The 20,367-nt window shown below is 46.5% G+C and overlaps 1 protein-coding gene across 1 annotated transcript in view; it reads right to left on the bottom strand.

Moving 5' to 3' along the window:
- LOC135051255 (transient receptor potential cation channel subfamily M member 2-like) overlaps nt 1–20,367 on the bottom strand; it is a 195,941-nt gene that overhangs the window by 87,079 nt on the left and 88,495 nt on the right. Inside the window, exons 13-15 of the mRNA XM_063957338.1 lie at nt 10,375–10,504; nt 10,129–10,274; nt 403–515 (exon numbers count right to left, since the gene is read on the bottom strand). Coding sequence (XP_063813408.1) covers nt 403–515; nt 10,129–10,274; nt 10,375–10,504 — 389 coding nt within the window. The remainder of the gene's footprint in view (nt 1–402; nt 516–10,128; nt 10,275–10,374; nt 10,505–20,367) is intronic.

Raw genomic sequence — 20,367 nt, 5'->3', positions numbered from 1 at the left:
CGCAGCGGTGAAGACCACATTTTGGAAAGAGTCAGGGAAAGACACTGATAGTCATCACGCCACGTGTGTCTGGGACACCCTCACAACCCCTATTGCCAGCATCTGTAAATTAGGACCACCCCTGCTCATTTACCCTGTTCCTAAAGTACTCTGTAGGGTTAAAAAAAAAGTACCAAGATTCTCCAGAGTTGCATATAGCAGACGGAGTTAAGGAAAGACTCATTGATTGACCACCCGGTCACCACATACTGTTATTAAGCCTTATCTATGAGCACTTCCCAAAACTTTTTCCACTACTATTACCCCAATATTTTTCCCATTAAGTGTGTAGGATGCAAGTTTGTTTTTAATCCCAAAATGTATAACTTTTTACTATAATATCACTACGTCTGGCAGACTGACCTGTAGGTGAGGAGACCACTGTAGATGAGCGGAAACAGAAACATACACAGCAAGACCTGCAAAAATCCATTATCAGCCGACAGCCGCCCCCACCAGACCTTCGTGAGCAATAACTGTGGAGACAAACAACACATATATAGTATATATATAACACATACAGTATACCGCATATGAGCAACACCTGGGGAGACTCGCTATCGATCAGTGTGTAAACACTTTATCATCCACCCAGTAGGGTAGGGAAACACTGGGCAATATCGCTCATGGAGTGTGTCACATAGTGTCACCATGGTAATGTCTGTCCATTCCAATGTGTATTCTTTAAATATAAAACTAGCTAGTACTAGTAGTAGTATAATTAGTGTAAAAATGTCTGACTGTCACTGCACAATGCTGAGGAGTCATACTGTCACTGCACAATGCTGAGGAGTCTGACTCACTGCACAATGCTGAGGAGTCTGACTCACTGCACAATGCTGAGGAGTCTGACTGTCACTGCACAATGCTGAGGAGTCATACTGTCACTGCACAATGCTGAGGAGTCATACTGTCACTGCACAATGCTGAGGAGTCTGACTCACTGCACAATGCTGAGGAGTCTGACTGTCACTGCACGATGCTGAGGAGTCATACTGTCACTGCACAATGCTGAGGAGTCTGACTCACTGCACAATGCTGAGGAGTCTGACTGTCACTGCACAATGCTGAGGAGTCTGACTGTCACTGCACGATGCTGAGGAGTCTGACTGTCACTGCATGATGCTGAGGAGTCTGACTGTCACTGCACGATGCTGAGGAGTCTGACTGTCACTGCACGATGCTGAGGAGTCTGACTGTCACTGCACGATGCTGAGGAGTCTGACTGTCACTGCATGATGCTGAGGAGTCTGACTGTCACTGCACGATGCTGAGGAGTCTGACTGTCACTGCATGATGCTGAGGAGTCTGACTGTCACTGCACGATGCTGAGGAGTCTGACTGTCACTGCACGATGCTGAGGAGTCTGACTGTCACTGCACGATGCTGAGGAGTCTGACTGTCACTGCATGATGCTGAGGAGTCTGACTGTCACTGCACGATGCTGAGGAGTCTGACTTTCACTGCACGATGCTGAGAAGTCTGACTGTCACTGCATGATGCTGAGGAGTCTGACTGTCACTGCATGATGCTGAGGAGTCTATCTGTCAATGCACAGAGCTGAGAAGTCTGACTGTCACTGCACAATGCTGAGGAATCTGACTGTCACTGCACGATGCTGAGGAGTCCATCAATGCACAGAGCTGAGGAGTCTGACTGTCACTGCACGATGCTGAGGAGTCTGACTGTGACTGCATGATGCTGAGGAGACTGACTGTCACTGCATGATGCTGAGGAGTCTGACTGTCACTGCATGATGCTGAGGAGTCTGACTGTCACTACACAATGCTGAAGAGTCTGACTGTCACTGCATGATGCTGAGGAGTCTGACTGTCACTACACAATGCTGAGGAGTCTGACTGTCACTGCATGATGCTGAGGAGTCTGACTGTCACTGCATGATGCTGAGGAGTCTGACTGTCACTGCACGATGCTGAGGAGTCTGACTGTCACTGCATGATGCTGAGGAGTCTGACTGTCACTGCACGATGCTGAGGAGTCTGACTGTCATTGCACAGAGCTGAGGAGTCTGACTGTCACTGCATGATGCTGAGGAGTCTATCTGTCAATGCACAGAGCTGAGGAGTCTGACTGTCACTGCACAATGCTGAGGAATCTGACTGTCACTGCACAATGCTGAGGAGTCCATCAATGCACAGAGCTGAGGAGTCTGACTGTCACTGCACGATGCTGAGGAGTCTGACTGTCACTACACAATGCTGAGGAGTCTGACTGTCACTGCATGATGCTGAGGAGACTGACTGTCACTGCAAAATGTTTAGGAGTCTGTGACTGCATGGAGCTGATGAGTCTGACTGTCACTGCACAATGCTGAGGAATCTGACTGTCACTGCATGATGCTGAGGAGTCTCACTGTCATTGCACTGAGCTGAGGAGTCTGACTGTCACTGCATGGAGCTGAGAAGTCTGACTGTCACCTCATAATGCTGAGGAGTCTGTCACTGCATGGAGATTAGGAGTATGACTGTCACTGTACAATGCTGAAGAATCTGACTGTCACTGCATGATGCTGAGGAGTCTGACCGTAATTGCTAGGAGCTGAGGAGTCTGCCTCTCACTGCACGATGCTGAAGAGTCTGTCAATGCACGGAGCTGAGGAGTCTGACTGTCACTGCACACAGTGCCAGAGTCTACAGTGCATGCGCAGGACTACAGTGCATGCTCAGGACTCGGAAAAAATGGCGCAGCGGCCATTTTTCGGAGTCCTGTGCATGCGCTGTAGACTCTGGCACTGTGCCAGAGTCTACACCTCTGAGAGCGCTAGCAGTGGCGTGACGGCTACGGGAGAGGAGGGGGACCACACATGGAGTCTGCACACGGGTTCCCTCCTCTATAGAGATGCCCCTGAATTGAACCCACAAATGTGATGCTCCAGATACTCAACTAGCTCAAAGGAAGGCCAGTTTTATAGCTTCTCTAATGAGCAAACCCATTTTCAGCTGTGCAAACATAATTGCACGAGAGTTTAAGGGTTTTATAATCATCCATTAGTCTTCTAACGCGATTAGCAAACACAATGTAGAGTACCCTTAGAACACTGGAGTGGTGGTTGCTGGAAATGGGCCTCTATACACCTATGGAGCTATTCCTTTAATAACCAGACGTTTGCAGCTAGTATAGTCATTTACCACAATAACAATGTATAGAGGGTATTTCTGATTAATGTTATCTTCATTGAAAAAAACAGTGCTTTTCATTCAAAAATAAGGAAATTGTCTGGGTGACCACAAACTTTTTAACGGTAGTAGTAGTATATATATATATATATATATATATATATATATATATATATATATACATATTATATATGTTTGTCTAGTGCCATTATATTCAATTGCACTTTACAATTGGTAACAAACATGGGCCAGTATTTACAAAGATTCGTGTTTTGGCCGTTTTGAAGGGTGTTTGAACTTGAATGGTATCGGGTGCATTTTACTGCAACTTTTTGAATCCTGATACAATCATTTACTAAGCTGCCGAGTTTTGCACAATCGTTTTTTCCGATGTCGATGTGATTCGTAATATCAGGCAGTATTTTACGGGAGTGATGAGTAAAACACTGCCTGAAAAAACACAAGGAATCCCGGCCGGATCTGTGAGATCCGTGCAGGGCTTCATTGTGTACCTTAAAAAGTTGATTAAAGTCTTAAAAAATCTGGAAAAAATTGTGTGGTGTCCCCCCTCCTAAGCACAACCAGCCTCGGGCTCTTTGAGCCGGTCCTGGTTGAAAAAATATGGAGAAAAAAATGACAGGGGTTCCCCCATATTTAATCAACCAGCACCGGGCTCTGTGCCTGGTCCTGGTTCCAAAAATACGGGGGACAAAAAGCGTAGGGGTCCCCCGTATTTCTGAAACCAGCACCGGGCTCCACTAGCTGGGGAGATAATGCCACAACCGGGGGACACTTTGATATCGGTCCCTGCGGCCATGGCATTAAAACCCCAACTAGTCACCCCTGGCCGGGGTACCCTGGAGGAGTGGGGACCCCTTCAATCAAGGGCCCCCCCCCCTCCAGCCACCCAAGGGCCAGGGGTGAAGCCTGAGGCTGTCCCCCCCATCCAAGGGCGGTGGATGGGGGACTGATAGCCTTGTGTGAAATTGTGAATATTGTTTTTAGTAGCAGTACTACAAGTCCCAACAAGCCTCCCCCGCAAGCTGGTACTTGGAGAACCACAAGTACCAGCATGCAGTGGAAAACCGGGCCCGCTGGTACCTGTAGTACTACGACTTAAAAAATACCCCAATAAAAACAGGACACACACACCGTGACAGTACAACTTTATTACATACATGCACACCAACATACACACATACTTACCTATGTTCCCACGAGGCTCGGTCCTCTTCTCCATGTAGAATCCTAGGGGTACCTGTGAAAAAAATTATACTCACATAATCCAGTGAAGAATCAGACCTTTGAATAATCCACGTACTTGGCAAAAAAAAAAAAAAAAACGGAAACCCGACCACGCACTGAAAGGGGTCCCATGTTTACACATGGGACCCCTTTCCCCGACTGCCAGGACCCCCCCCCCCCCTGACTCCTGTCAAAGAGGGTGCCTTCAGCCAATCAGGGAGCGCCACGTCGTGGCACCCTCCTGATTGGCTGTGTGCTCCTGTAGTGTCTGTCAGGCAGCACACGGCAGTGATACAATGTAGCGCCTATGCGCTCCATTGTAGCCAATGGTGGGAACTTTGCGGTCAGCGGTGAGGTTACTTTCGGTCAACCGCTGACCGCAAAGTTCCCACCATTGGCTACAATGGAGCGCATAGGCGCTACATTGTATCACTGCCGTGTGCTGCCTGACAGACACTACAGGAGCACACACCCAATCAGGAGGGTGCCACGACGTGGCGCTCCCTGATTGGCTGAAGGAACCCTCTTTGACAGGAGTCAGGGGGGGTCCTGGCAGTCGGGGAAAGGGGTCCCATGTGTAAACATGGGACCCCTTTCAGTGCGTGGTCGGGTTTCCGTTTTATTTTTTTGCCAAGTACATGGATTATTCAAAGGTCGGATTCTTCACTGGATTATGTGAGTATAATTTTTTTCACAGGTACCCCATGGATTCTACATGGAGAAGAGGACCGAGCCTCGTGGGAACATAGGTAAGTATGTGTGTATGTTGGTGTGCATGTATGTAATAAAGTTGTACTGTCACGGTGTGTGTGTCCTGTTTTTATTGGGGTATTTTTTAAGTAGTAGTACTACAGGTACCAGCGGGCCCGGTTTTCCACCGCATGCTGGTACTTGTGGTTCTCCACGTACAAGCTTGCGGGGGAGGCTTGCTGGGACTTGTAGTACTGCTACTAAAAACAATATTCACAATTTCACACAAGGCTATCAGCCCCCCATCTGCCGCCCTTGGATGGGGGGGACAGCCTCGGGCTTCACCCCTGGCCCTTGGGTGGCTGGAGGGGGGGGACCCCTTGATTGAAGGGGTCCCCACTCCTCCAGGGTACCCCGGCCAGGGGTGACTAGTTGGGGTTTTAATGGCACGGCCGCAGGGACCGATATCAAAGTGTCCCCCGGCTGTGGCATTATCTCCCCAGCTAATGGAGCCCAGTGATGGTTTCAGAAATATGGGGGACCCCTACGCTTTTTGTCCCCCGTATTTTTGGAACCAGGACCAGGCGCAGAGCCCGATGTTGGTTGATTAAATATGGGGGAACCCCTGTCATTTTTTTCTCCATATTTTTTCAACCAGGACCGGTTCAAAGAGCCCGAGGCTGGTTATGCTTAGGAGGGGGGACCCCACGCAATTTTTTTTTCAGATTTAACACTAAACAGACCCTTTCCCATAGATAACCATGCACAGATCTCACTGATCCGTGCATGGTTATCCAAACTCGACTGGAAAAAGCAGGTCTATTTTATTGCTGCTTTTTTTAACGAATCGAAAAAAAACAGACCCGCACTTGGGCACTCAGAGACTAACACCCAAATACGAATGAATAGTGAATTCCCGTATTCTATGAAATAACAGCCGCGTTTGACCGATGGTCTATTCATTCGGATTTGTGAACGTTGTCATTCAAACCATTACGAATAGTCCAAACACTGCAGTGATTGGTGCTTAGTGAATTCCCGGATTAGGATTTAGAAAAAAAAAACACAAATCGGACAAACTCGATTTTTTAGTAAATACTGCCCATGGTGCTAAAAAAAGACTGAGAATAACAGGCAGACAGAGAGATGGGAGGGCCCTGCTCACAGGCTTACACTCTAAATATATAGAAAGAGAGCGCATGCAGTTTTAATTAATTTAATTATATTTTAAAAAAGACAAAAAATGTCTAATCAACATATACATATTAATACTTTAAAAATACCATGAGACCAATACCCTCTATTGTGATGTAACAGTATTATTAATTTTCCACACCTAGAAAGTCCACAGTATTGTATCAGCTTGTAAATACAATTTGGTAATAGTTTGGATTCCAAAATCACTTTTGTGGCAACTTAAATAGCTATAATAGCTGTATGTCCCGCATCATCCGGAGCCACTCACTTAGATGGATCATTTTTATATATTTATTCAACGGAACGTAATGAGTCCTGCAGCAGTAGGATTAATTCCGAGTCTCATACTATTCAATCATGCAGACAGGTATCAGTATATAACGTGGTATAGATATATTTACAGAGCTAATAAGGCGCCAAGTGAACCCCTATTAAGCAGCACCCCTTTGAACCAATGGTATTCCCTTATACCTAGATAACAAACTGTGACATGCAAATAATGGGTACAACAGAGTGCGCTAGTGGGCTAGATGGTTCCCAAATGTGAAGATATCGTAATCCTTTATACAAAATAAAAAGGTGATATAATTCCCATAAAAGAGGAATCAAAATACTTCCCTTACTACTTCATCAAAATGCTCAAAGTTTTCCAACGGATTCCATATGCAAAGGAAACAACAGAATGGCATATAGTGTAGTAGGTATATACAAGGATATTTAATGACAAAACTTTTCATAAAATTTCAGCGTGTGATAAAACACTTATACACACAAACAAAATATAAAATGGATAAGTAAAAAATACACCCAAATGAAGGGTGATGTTTAGGGTGGAGGATTACCAGATAGTAGCGAAAATCAGGCCTTAAGATGTAGTGATAGGGTGTTTGGCTCCGGAACCTCGTTCCCTTGACCGTATTCCCCTTCTGTCTGGTTCTCCTTTTCCCAATTAGATAAAGGTAGACACTCCACTCTCCAGCTGCAACGCGTTTCGGGGTATTCCCTTCCTCAGGCAGTCTTTGCATATAATACATTTGTAACTGTTGTAGATTCAAGAACCGTGTCTCACCTCCTCTGTTTCCAGAGTACTTTGTAGCCCACCGTACTAAGCTCCTGCTGGGAGCGTTGTTAACCCTTTCTCCTGGTAAAGATGACACAGACCAAAAAGCCGGCTCCCAGCTGCAGCGCCGTGCTATTACGCTATCCCCGTCACAGCCGTCCGTCTCCTCTTGGCCGTAGCACAGGCCACCTATGTATGGTCTCTGGAGCGGAACTCAGCTCCCAGTTGCAGCGGCGTGCTGCTAGATAGTACCTTGCTGGGGCTGTGTGTCTTGCTTCCACGGAGGTTGTTAGGCGGACACGGTGGGTGGATGTCACTGGGCTTGATGCGGCAGGCTTAAGGCGGTGTGTGTAGTCCCACGATCCGAGGGTTTGTCTCAGAGTACTAAAGCAGAGTACTCTTAACGCGTTTCTCCGTTGTACAAATCTAACGGTTTCATCAGAAGATAATCACCCTTCTTTAGCACCTCTATTTAAACTAGATAAACGTAATATAGTGAAAGGAGTAAAAACACATAGTGTGTCTATGTATATTCAACGAAAACATCAGGGTAACATAGATGGCTTAGAACTGCAGGGCATTGAACATATACCCGTCACTGCTAGAGGTGGGGATAGGTTTAACCGTCTTTGTAAAAGAGAGGCTTTCTGGATATTTTCTTTGGGCTCTCTATCTCCTCTGGGTCTAAATGACAACATTGAAATGAACAATATATGAGATAAGAATATCTGCATTTCCTCTCTCTGTGTCCTCTGTCTAGGACTACTGTATCCTTCCCCCTTCCCCCCCCCCTCCCCCCCAACCTTTTCTTTTTTTCCCTTTCTTGCTATCTATATAGGAGTAAATTATAAATGGCTAGAAAGATATGAATATATATGGATTGGTATAGGTAAAACTAGTACTATGAGATCTTTTAGAATTATTGATGGGTATCTATTCAATCTGGATAATATGTTGTCATAGGGAGACAAGTGGATATGATAGATGATAAATTGAAAACATGGGAAAATATTTGAGTGTCCGGTGTGCAGCTGAGGACTGTGTTGGATTTGAACCCGGGGTGGCTGGCTGTGGGTCGGGGGCTCTTCATGCTGAGCTAAACGGGCACAATTGGATAAGAAAGTAAAAATGGTTTGTATCCACCGGTCTCCTCTGATGAAATTAGATAGGTTGGTCTCTACCTCTCGCGTGCTGCTTCTATTAGTTTTAAATCTAGATAATGTTTATTGTGTATTATTTTTGATTGTTGTATTTTATAACATTTTTTTATGATAATTGAGATTCAGTAGTATATATATTATATATATTTTAAACGGCTGAATGAAATTGGTCACAAGGAGATAAGAGTGTGCATACACACCTAAAACACACCTGCCTCCGATAATGAAAAGAAGCTCTGGATTGGAGGATATCTAGTTTAAATAGAGGTGCTAAAGAAGGGTGATTATCTTCTGATGAAACCGTTAGATTTGTACAACGGAGAAACGCGTTAAGAGTACTCTGCTTTAGTACTCTGAGACAAACCCTCGGATCGTGGGACTATACACACCGCCTTAAGCCTGCCGCATCAAGCCCAGTGACATCCACCCACCGTGTCCGCCTAACAACCTCCGTGGAAGCAAGACACACAGCCCCAGCAAGGTACTATCTAGCGGCACGCCGCTGCAACCGGGAGCTGAGTTCCGCTCCAGAGACCATACATAGGTGGCCTGTGCTACGGCCAAGAGGAGACGGACGGCTGTGACGGGGATAGCGTAATAGCACGGCGCTGCAGCTGGGAGCCGGCTTTTTGGTCTGTGTCATCTTTACCAGGAGAAAGGGTTAACAACGCTCCCAGCAGGAGCTTAGTACAGTGGGCTACAAAGTACTCTGGAAACAGAGGAGGTGAGACACGGTTCTTGAATCTACAACAGTTACAAATTTATTATATGCAAATATATGTGACAACGAATCTGAGCATATACCGATACCTGTCTGCATGATTGAATGGTATGAGACTCGGAATTAATCCTACTGCTGCAGGACTCATTACGTTCCGTTGAATAAATATATTAAAATGATCCATCTAAGTGAGTGGCTCCGGATGATGCGGGACATACAGCTATTATAGCTATTTAAGTTGCCACAAAAGTGATTTTGGAATCCAAACTATTACCAAATTGTATTTACAAGCTGATCCAATAATGTGGACTTTCTAGGTGTGGAAAATTAATAATACTGTTACATCACAATAGAGGGTATTGCTCTCATGGTATTTTTAAAGTATTAATATGTATATGTTGATTAGACATTTTTTGTCTTTTTTAAAATATAATTAAATTAATTAAAACTGCATGCGCTCTCTTTCTATATATTTATTGTAATTAACTCATTGGTATTTGTTCAGACTGCCAAGTGGGAGCTGCATATAAGTTGTTTATTCTTGTTGACCAGTTATATTCATTAGAAGTAGCATCTGCGCCTGAATTAATATACACCCACGGACAGAGATAGGAACCCTGTTGTTCTGTTGTGTACTCAGTGGGTGGCTATTATTGTATTTATTAGGCTCACACTCTGTAGGAGAGATATTGTATTTTGGTCTAGCGAGATACCAGAGTATGATGCAGTCACAGAGGGAGGTGAGTTCTCAGGGAACGGGTCCTCAGTAGGTAAGAGTTTGGACAACACTGACACAGACTTTTGGCTGCACGGTTAAGTTTCTCACATATACAGTAGTGAAGCATTTTGAAAATAAGATAAAAAAATAATGCAACCAACCTGAACTCCAACCTGAGACATGAAGATCTGAGCATCGGCCTCCTGAGCCAGTTCTAGGACGGAGGCGTTTCCCCATTCAGCAGATACATGTGTCAGGAGATTGTCAGACAGTTTCTCGTCATTAGAAAAACATTCAGAAAAAACTCCTAACCAACGATACAGGGTGGAAGGAGAGATAATCAGCAGAGGATTCAGAGTAACCATCTATAATACTCTTCCATTACTGGGATATAGTAATTATCTTACCCACAGCGCGCTTCTCATACACATCAGCCAGTGAGGTCATTTCCTCCGTGTTTGCCATGCCCTCCTCCTCTTTAGCCAGTTCTCTTAGGATCTTAGTGCACAGAAGGGCCCCAGCTACACTGTCCTGTGTCTGCAGGGAACAGAGGACAACTTACTGCACACATCACACCCCAAGCCTGGAGCACCAACTGAGAAACCATTTTGTACAAGATCCAGAAGTACTAGGAGTATAATGAGACATGTAATGGTCTATAAATACTAGGAGTATAATGAGACATCTAATGGTCTATAAGTACTAGGAGTATAATGAGACGTCTAATGGTCTATAAGTACTAGGAGTGTAATAAGACATCTAATGGTCTATAAGTACTATGAGTATAATGAGATGTCTAATGGTCTATAAGTACTAGGAGTGTAATAAGACATCTAATGGTCTATAAGTACTATGAGTATAATGAGACGTCTAATGGTCTATAAGTACTAGGAGTGTAATAAGACATCTAATGGTCTATAAGTACTATGAGTATAATGAGACGTCTAATGGTCTATAAGTGCTAGGAGTGTAATAAGACATCTAATGGTCTATAAGTACTTTGAGTATAATGAGATGTCTAATGGTCTATAAGTACTAGGAGAATAATGAGACATCTAATGGTCTATAAGTACTAGGAGTATAATGAGACATCTAATGGTCTATAAGTACTAGGAGTATAATGAGACATCTAATGGTCTATAAGTACTAGGAGTATAATGAGACGTCTAATGGTCTATAAGTACTAGGAGTGTAATAAGACATCTAATGGTCTATAAGTACTATGAGTATAATGAGATGTCTAATGGTCTATAAGTACTAGGAGAATAATGAGACATCTAATGGCCTATAAGTACTAGAAGTATAATGGAACATCTAATGGTCTATAAGTACTAGGAGTGTAATAAGACATCTAATGGTCTATAAGTACTATGAGTATAATGAGACATCTAATGGTCTGTAAGTACTAGGAGTATAATGAGACATCTAATGGTCTATAAGTGCTAGGAGTATAATGAGACATCTTATGGTGTACAGTATAAGTACTAGGAGTATATTGAGACATCTAATGGTGTATAAGTACTAGGAGTATAATAAGTCATCTAATGGTCTTTAAGTACTAGGAGTATAATGAGATATCTAATGGTCTAGAAGTACTAGGAGTATAATGAGACATCTAATGGTCAATAAGTACTAGGAGTATAATGAGACATCTAATGGTCTATAAGTACTAGGAGTATAATGAGACATGTAATGGTCTTTAAGTACTAGGAGTATAATGAGACATATAATGGTCTATAAGTACTAGGAGTATAATGAGACATCTAATGGTCTATAAGTACTAGGAGTATAATGAGACATCTAATGGTCTATAAGTACTAGGAGTATAATGAGACATCTAATGGTCTATAAGTACTAGGAGTATAATGAGACATCTAATGGTCTATAAGTACTAGGAGTATAATGAGACATCTATTGGTCTATAAGTAGTGGGAGTATAATGAGACGTCTAATGGTCTATAAGTACTAGGAGTATAATGAGACATCTAATGGTCTATAAGTACTAGGAGTATAATGAGACATCTAATGGTCTATTAGTACTAGGAGTGTAATGAGACGGAGAACGAATTGACAGAATAGGAGAGGAGTGGGTTAAACCTCAGCTAGTCTGGGAGGCAGGACGGTAAGGCATTATGGGAGTTTATGGTTAGCCAATAGGAATGAATGTTGGGGGTAGGTGGAAAGGGTTCTTAAGCCTGATGAAGGGGCTGGGTCAGCCTCTTCTGCTTTTGTCGTTGTGAGGGTGAGTGCTCTTCCCCCCTTTGTCTCCTTGCTGTGCTGCTTTCCATTGTGAAATATTAGGTTGCTGCTGCTGTGGCAGTGTGCTTTATACTGTGCCTCCTCTGTCCCCATTACCTGGGATTAACTTGTTGCCTGTCATGCCCCGTTCCCGCCGCTCCTCTGGCCCCCCTGCCCGCTATAATGATGCAGCTCCTGCTCGGGAGCCGGTGCCCCGGGCCTGAGCACTTTGTTCACGGCCGGGGCTGAGCCTGCTGGCGCTGCTGCGGGGGCCCGTCCACGGGCGCGCGTGGCGGCGCGTGCGTCCGCCCTTTCGCCGGCTAGGCCGCGGGCGCCAGGGGATCCTTCCGGCGCGGCGGCGGCTGGCGGGGGACAGGGCGGCGGCCGGCGGCTAACTGGATCTGGCAGCCGGCGGGGGGAGACGGCCGGGATGCCTGCTGGTGTGAATCCCCCTCTGGCTGCTGCGGCGCGGGGACGCGTGCGCGCGCGTTCCCTGTGCCCTCCACCGCTGAGAGTCACCGGCGGCTCCCCAGAGAATGAGGGGACTGCTTGTAGGGATGGGGCCAGTGGCTCTTCCACTGGCCGTCCCTTAAGCCAGGCGATTTCCGTGTCTCGGGCGCGCGCCAGTGGGGCTGCTGGACTCTCTGGGCGCTCTCCTCGCTCTAGCAGGGGGGGGGCTCCCGGGGGCCTTTGGTGGTGTCGGCACGGGACCAGAGGGGGGGGGGGGGTGATGCCTGGAGGTGGGGGTTAGCGAGTTCTCCTGGTGGGGGGGGCAGTGGGGGCCGGGGCGGCGCTGTGGCTCGTGGTGCACCGTAGGAGAGAACGGGGGTTCTTAGGGCGGCTAGCGCCGGTCCCAGGCGTGACGACGCGGTTGGAGCCATCCCTGCTTAGGACCCGGGGACCGGGGGAACCACTGGAGCTACGGCTGTGGCTCCGGATCCCTCCGCCATTGCGGCGGCAATGTCGGCCATGACGGCGGCGTTTGCGCAGTTTTTGTCGACTTTGTCCCCGGGTGGCGTTTCCGTGGTTCCCGCTTCGGTCGACGCGGCCGTTCTCCCAGGTGTTTCTGGCCCCGCCATGGCGCAGTTTCTACAGGCATGTCGCAGTCTGGGCTCCGATGCTGCATTGCTGGGTAGCGCTACCCCATCGCCCGCAGGGGCGTCTGCTTTCATTCCCGCCAGGGGGGCTTCGGCTCCAGTGGCGGTTGTCCCTTCTTTTTCAGGTGCGGATCCGGATGGCGATCAGGACGAGGAGCCAGTCGTGGCCGACGTTTCGCCTTCCGTAAGCGGACCTGCCGGTGAGTGGGACGCCGATAAAGTTGCTATGTCGCTGTGGTCCCCTTCTTCCTCGTACGGCAGTACATCAAGTAGATCGTCTTCCTCTTCTTTGTCGTGCCAGTCTGCGGTTAGTAACACCGCAAAGGCTAGGAAGAGGGCTATCAGGTACGCGCGGCGTGAGGCGCGGCACCGGGATAAACGGTCTCGGAAGAGTAGTAGTAGTTCCCGTCGGGAAAGGAGGAGGTGTAATTTGCCGGGCGTGGTTCGCTGCGAGTGCACAGCAGTCTTGCGAGGGTTGCGTGAGAGTTGCAGGAGGAAGATTAGACGGGGGGAATACGTCGACCTTTTTACGTTGACGGAGGACACCAAGAGGGAAGGTAAGGAAGCGCTTGCGAAGGGCGGTATTGGGGCGGAGGCCTTCCGCTTGTATGACAACTGGTTGGCGGGTTTCTGTGTCTTCGCGGCGTGCTACTTGGAGGATCGCCCTGATGAACACATGAACGTCATCAGGTATATCCACCTCGTGCATGACATGCAGCGTCAGTCTAAGGATTCGTGGCTGCATTATGACAAGCAATTTCGTCAGAAGCAGGATTGCCTGCACATCATTGACTTCGGATGCAAAGATGTGGAGGTATGGCTTTGGGTCACGCGAGCGCAGGATATGAAGATGGTGACTAAGGGGGCGGCTGTGGCGCAGGCCGCGGCGGCGAGTCAGTTTTGGCCCGCAGTTGAGGCTCCACCGCGCCGCCCTTGGACCGCGGCCCGTTCTCCGCAGCAGGCGCCGGCGAAGGGGAAGTGTTTCGCGTTCAACAATTCCACGTGCCCCCTCGGGCAACGGTGTCATTTTCGCCACCTTTGCTTACGATGTAACGGATCCCACCCTGCTTCCAATTGCTTCCGCGGGGGGTGACCGGGTGCCAGGGCAGCCGCGGGCCCAGCCGGAAAAACAGCTGGGGGGCTTGCCGCTAGTTAGGGCGCCGACCCCGGTTCGTTTGGGGGCCATGCTAAAATGGTTGGGGTGGTACCCAAACACAGACGACGCAAAATTTCTGCGGGAGGGTTTTGCGTCGGGTTTTCGTTTACCAGTGGTGGGGGAGGTTTTGGTTCGGGTCGCCAGGGACCTGCAGTCTGCTTGGGATTTCCCCGACGTGCTTCGGGAAAAGGTTGAGCAGGAGGTTCGCCTGGGGAGAATGGCGGGCCCCTTTGCGCTGCCGCCTGTCGAGGATTTGATTATTTCCCCGGTGGGGGTCGTGCCCAAAAAGGCTCCGGGTAAGTTCCGGCTCATTCAACATTTGTCTTATCCATCTGGGTCCTCGGTGAACGATGCAATTTCGCCAGAATATTGTTCGGTGGTGTATCAGTCCTTTGAGGATGCTTTGGGCATGGTCCGGGGCTGTGGCCCCGGGGCCCTCATGGCTAAACTGGATCTTGAATCGGCTTTTCGCTTGCTCCCTTTGCACCCGGAGTCGTTTTGATTCATGGGTTTCCGCGTCGGGGAGGAATACTTTATAGACAAGTGTCTGCCTATGGGGTGTTCCGTTTCGTGTGCCTTTTTCGAAAAGTTCAGCACCTTTTTACATTGGTGTGTGGAGTTTTCTTGCGGAGGTAGCGGGATTGCACATTACCTGGATGATTTTTTGTGCGTGGGGCCCGCGGGTTCTCCTCGCTGTGGTTTCCTGCTGTTTTCGCTGCGTGCCTTGTTGGGGCATTTTGGCGTCCCTGTGGCCGAGGACAAGAAGGAGGGGCCCCTCTCCTGTTTGTCATTTTTAGGTATCGAGATCGATACGGTCGCGGGGGCTTGCCGGCTGCCTCAGGACAAAGTTGCGTAGCTTCGGGAGTCCATTGCGCAGTGCTCGGAGCGGCGTAACGTGACGTTGCGGGAGGCTCAATCCCTCCTAGGCCTGTTGAACTTTGCCTGTCGGGTGATTCCCATGGGCAGGGTTTTTTGTCGGAAGTTGGAACGGTCCACGGCTGGGGTGTCCAGGCCGCACCATTTTGTCCGTTTCTCGGCTGAGATTAGGCGGGACCTCGCTATGTGGGTTTAGTTTCTGGCGGATTTCAATGGTGTGCTGATCTGGACGGCCCCGCTTGTTGACAGTTTCGACCTGCAGTTGTTTACGGATGCAGCGGGCTCGTCGGGGTTCGGATGTTACCTAGACGGGGCTTGGTGCGCGGCCTCATGGCCCGAGTCTTGGTCGCGGGAGGGGCTGACCAGCGACCTGTTGTTGCTGGAGCTTTTTCCCATCATGGTGGCCTTCGAGGTTTGGGGAAAGCGCCTTCGCGATCGCAGTATTCTCTTCCGCTGCGATAACTTAGGGGTCGTGCACGCGGTTAATAACCAAAGAGCTAAGGCCCTCCGGGTCCTTTGGGTGTTATCGCGACTCGTGCTGACTTGTATGCGCTGCAATATTCTGTTTAGGGCTCAACATGTCCCCGGGGTTGATAATGGGATCGCCGATGCATTGTCCAGGGGGCAGTGGGATAGGTTCCGTTTGCTGGCCCCGGAGGCTGATTTGGCAGGTTTGCCCTGCCCTTCTTATGTTTTGCAGGTCATCATGGTGGATTGGAAGTGCTAGCAGAGCTGTCTTTGGCTCCGTCCACTCTCGCTGGATACCGTCGGGCCTGGAAGGAGTGGGAAGACTTTTACCGTGACCAAGGGCCTAGAGGTAAGAGGGGTCAGAGCTTGTTTCAAGACTTCGTTTGGCAACTCTTCGTAACGGGGAGATCGAGGGCCGTGGTGTCTCGATACCTCGCCGGGATATCCTTTTATTCTAAAATGAAGGGTATGCCGGATTTTACGAAGGGTTTCCTGCTGGCGAGGGCGCTTAGAGGATGAGTGCGCTCGGCATCGGTCCCTCCTGATGGTCGGCGCCCTATTGATGCGTCCCTGCTTTCTTCTCTCTTAGGGGCGGTGGCGGGGGTGGCGTACTCCCGTTTTGAAGCGCTCCTGTTTCAGCTGGCTTTTTCCATGGCTTTCCATGGCGCGTTCAGGGTTTCTGAGCTGGTTGCGGCTTCTAAGAAGTCCGAGGCCATGATGCGGCGCGCGGATGTTGTCGTGGGTGGGGGGTCCGTGCTGTGCAGGCTGCGCCGCTCCAAAACTGATTAGATGGGTAGAGGTCATTGGATCACTTTGGCACCATCGGGTGGTGGGGACTGTTGTCCGGTGGCGTTGGCTAGTCGGTATGCGGAGGTCAGGCCCTTGTCTGAGGGGTCTTGGCTGCTATATTACGATGGGTCGCCATTGACGAAGTACCAATTTACATGGATGATGTGGCGCTGCCTGTCCAGTTTGGGCCTCTCGCCTCGGGACTTTGGTTCACATTCCTTTAGAATCGGGGCCGCCACTTCCGCAGCATCTGCAGGGCGCGCTGTGGATGAAATTAAGGCTTTGGGCCGCTGGAAGTCGGCGGCTTATAAGCGTTACATTCGGCCCGCTGTTGCGTAAGCGAGTTTGTTGCTACTAACATGTTGTTCGTTTACTGCGTTATGTGTTTCAGTTCAGTGTGTTTGTGCTGTTTTGTTTGTCTCCCCTGTCCTCCCTACTCGGATGGCTAGCTACTCGCCACTGCTGGCAGTGGGGGTCTGGAGTGCTTCGCAATTTTTTGCCTGAACTGACGAACTAATTTGGCTTAATTCATTCAATTCGGCTAATTGGCATCTAATTACAAGTTCCTCTGCAGGTTTTTACGTTTCACCTCCAGCCGAGTTTTCCTGTGTGTCCCTACACCCCCCCCCCAACTCTAACCCCCCCCCACCTTCCCTCCCCCTTTTTTTATTTTGCTTTTCCTTTTGTTTCTTTCTGTTGCTTCGATTGGCCTGAAGCTTGTCCAAGAGGAAAGTTATAGTCCTCTATTCAATTTTTCTTTTTGGCAGATCCTCGTTTTGGTAGTTGGTTCCGGTTCTGGGCTGGGTTTGGTTTTACCTCACATATTCACATTTGTTTATCTGTCTTTCCCTTTATAGGTTGGCGGGAGGATGTGTGTGGTGTGTGGGTGATTGGTCACTTGGGCAGCCGAGTTTCTGGCTGAGGAAGGGGCTCCTTGCTTTGTTGGATCGGATGACGTACGGTGGATAGGTGTTCGGGGTATGCTTTGGCATGACCTGAAAGCGAGGCTTATGGAGCAGGTTCGGCGGTTTGACATCCCCAAGCTGTTGGTGATTCACTTAGGAGGGAACGACCTGGGTAAGAGGAAGGCGGTGAATCTTCGATTGGCCATTATTCAGGATTTGCAAGTGATTACGGGCGCTTGGCCAGGCTGTAGGCTTATCTGGTCTTGTATAGTGCCGCGGTTGTGTTGGCGTGGAGTGGTGGATTGTCGGGCGATCGATGTGGCTCGCCGGAAAGTGAATGCCGCGGTTGCTAAGTTTGTGGTGGCCCATGGCGGTGCGGTAGTTTGGCACCAGCGGATCAAGTTCCGGTACTTCTACTTGTTTGGACCTGATGGGGTGCACTTGACAGGACAGGGACTATCTATATTTCTGGAGGATCTGTTTTCGGTGGTTGGTTCGGTGGGTTAGGGGTATGGTGGCGGTGCGTAGTTTCTGTGGAGCAGAACTTCGCTGTTGGCGGGAAAGAACATCAAGTTAACATTTGTTGTATTAAAGAGTGGATTGGAGGTCGTTTGGTGGTTGATTTTTAGGTGCGCTCTTCTTCGCTGACTGGTTTTACATCTGCTGGACCGCCTTCTCGGGTGGCAGCCTCATCACCTTCACGGGTGGGTAGTCAGGATGGAGGTTGTGCGGATACCTATTGTTTGTTGGAAGGTTTACGTCGGTTTTTTATAAGATAGTTTGTTTATGGGATAGGGTTGTTTTAGCCGTTCTTTCTGGCCACCATACTTTAGTTTAATTATTCACAGTTAATGGTTCACTTAAATAAATAGCTAACATTTTCTGCCAAATTCAAGTCTCCGTGTCTTTATTTATTATAATTAAGTGTTAAGATGTTATGGTTTATGTTACGGACAATCCTCAGACTATATGAGGTTTAATGTAATGATCTATAAGTACTAGGAGTATAATGAGATATATAATGTTCTATAAGTACTAGTAGTATAAATAGATATAATATTGACTATAAGTACTAGGAGTATAATGAGACATCTATTGGTCTATAAGTACTAGGAGTATAATGAGACATCTAATGGTCTATAAGTACTAGGAGTATAATGAGACATCTAATGGTCTATAAGTACTAGGAGTATAATGAGACATATAATGTTCTATAAGTATTAGTAGTATAAATAGACATATTATGGTCTATAAGTACTAGGAGTATAATAAGACATATAATGGTCTATAAGTACTAGGAGTATAATGAGACATGTAATGGACTGTAAGTACTAGGAGTATAATGAGACATGTAATGGTCTATAAGTACTAGGAGTATAATGAGACATCTTATGGTCTATAAGTACTAGGAGTATAATGAGACATCTAATGGTCTATAAGTACTAGGAGTATAATGAGACATGTAATGGTCTATAAGTACTAGGAGTATAATGAGACATCTAATGGTCTATAAGTACTAGGAGTATAATGAGACATCTAATGGTCTATAAGACCTAGGAGTATAATGAGACATATAATGTTCTATAAGTACTAGTAGTATAAATAGACATATTATGGTCTATAAGTACTAGGAGTATAATAAGACATATAATGGTCTATAAGTACTAGGAGTATAATGAGACAGCTAATGGTCTATAAGTACTAGGAGTATAATAAGACATATAATGGTCTATAAGTACTAGGAGTATAATGAGACATCTAATGGTCTATAAGTACTAGGAGTATAATGAGACATATAATGGTCTATAAGTACTAGGAGTATAATGAGACATCTAATGGGCTATAAGTACTAGGAGTATAATGAGACATGTAATGGTCTATAAGTACTAGGAGTATAATGAGACATCTAATGGTCTATAAGCACTAGGAGTATAATGAGACATATAATGGTCTATAAGTACTAGGAGTATAATGAGATATGTAATGTTCTATAAATACTAGGAGTATAATGAGATATATAATAGTCTATAAGTACTAGGAGTATAATGAGACATATAATGGTATATAAGTACTAGGAGTATAATGAGACATCTAATGGTATATAAGTACTAGGAGTATAATGCGACATGTAATGGTCTATAAATACTAGGAGTATAATGAGACATCTAATGGTCTATAAGTACTAGGAGTATAATGAGACATGTAATGGTCTATAAGTACTAGGAGTATAATGAGATATATAATAGTCTATAAGAACTAGGAGTACAATGAGATATATAATAGTCTATAAGTACTAGGAGTATAATGAGACATATAATGGTCTATAAGTACTAGGAATATAATGAGACATATAATGGTCTATAAGTACTGGGAGTATAATGAGACATGTAATGATATATAAGTACTAGGAGTATAATGAGACATATAATGGTATATAAATACTAGGAGTATAATCAGACATATAATGGTATATAAGTACTAGGAGTATAATGAGACATATAATGGTATATAAGTACTGGGAGTATAATGAGACATATAATGGTATATAAGTACTAGGAGTATAATGAGATATATAATGGTATATAAGTACTGGGAGTATAATGAGACATATAATGGTATATAAGTACTAGGAGTATAATGAGACATATAATGGTATATAAGTACTGGGAGTATAATGAGACATCTAATGGTATATAAGTACTAGTAGTATAATGAGACATATAATGGTATATAAGTACTAGTAGTATAATGAGACATATAATGGTATATAAGTACTAGGAGTATAATGAGACATATAATGGTATATAAGTACTGGGAGTATAATGAGACATATAATGGTATATAAGTACTGGGAGTATAATGAGACATCTA

This window comes from Pseudophryne corroboree, chromosome 2 (assembly GCF_028390025.1).
Source record: "Pseudophryne corroboree isolate aPseCor3 chromosome 2, aPseCor3.hap2, whole genome shotgun sequence".
NCBI classification, from domain to species: domain Eukaryota; kingdom Metazoa; phylum Chordata; class Amphibia; order Anura; family Myobatrachidae; genus Pseudophryne; species Pseudophryne corroboree.
This window is presented reverse-complemented; position numbering and strand designations above follow the sequence as displayed.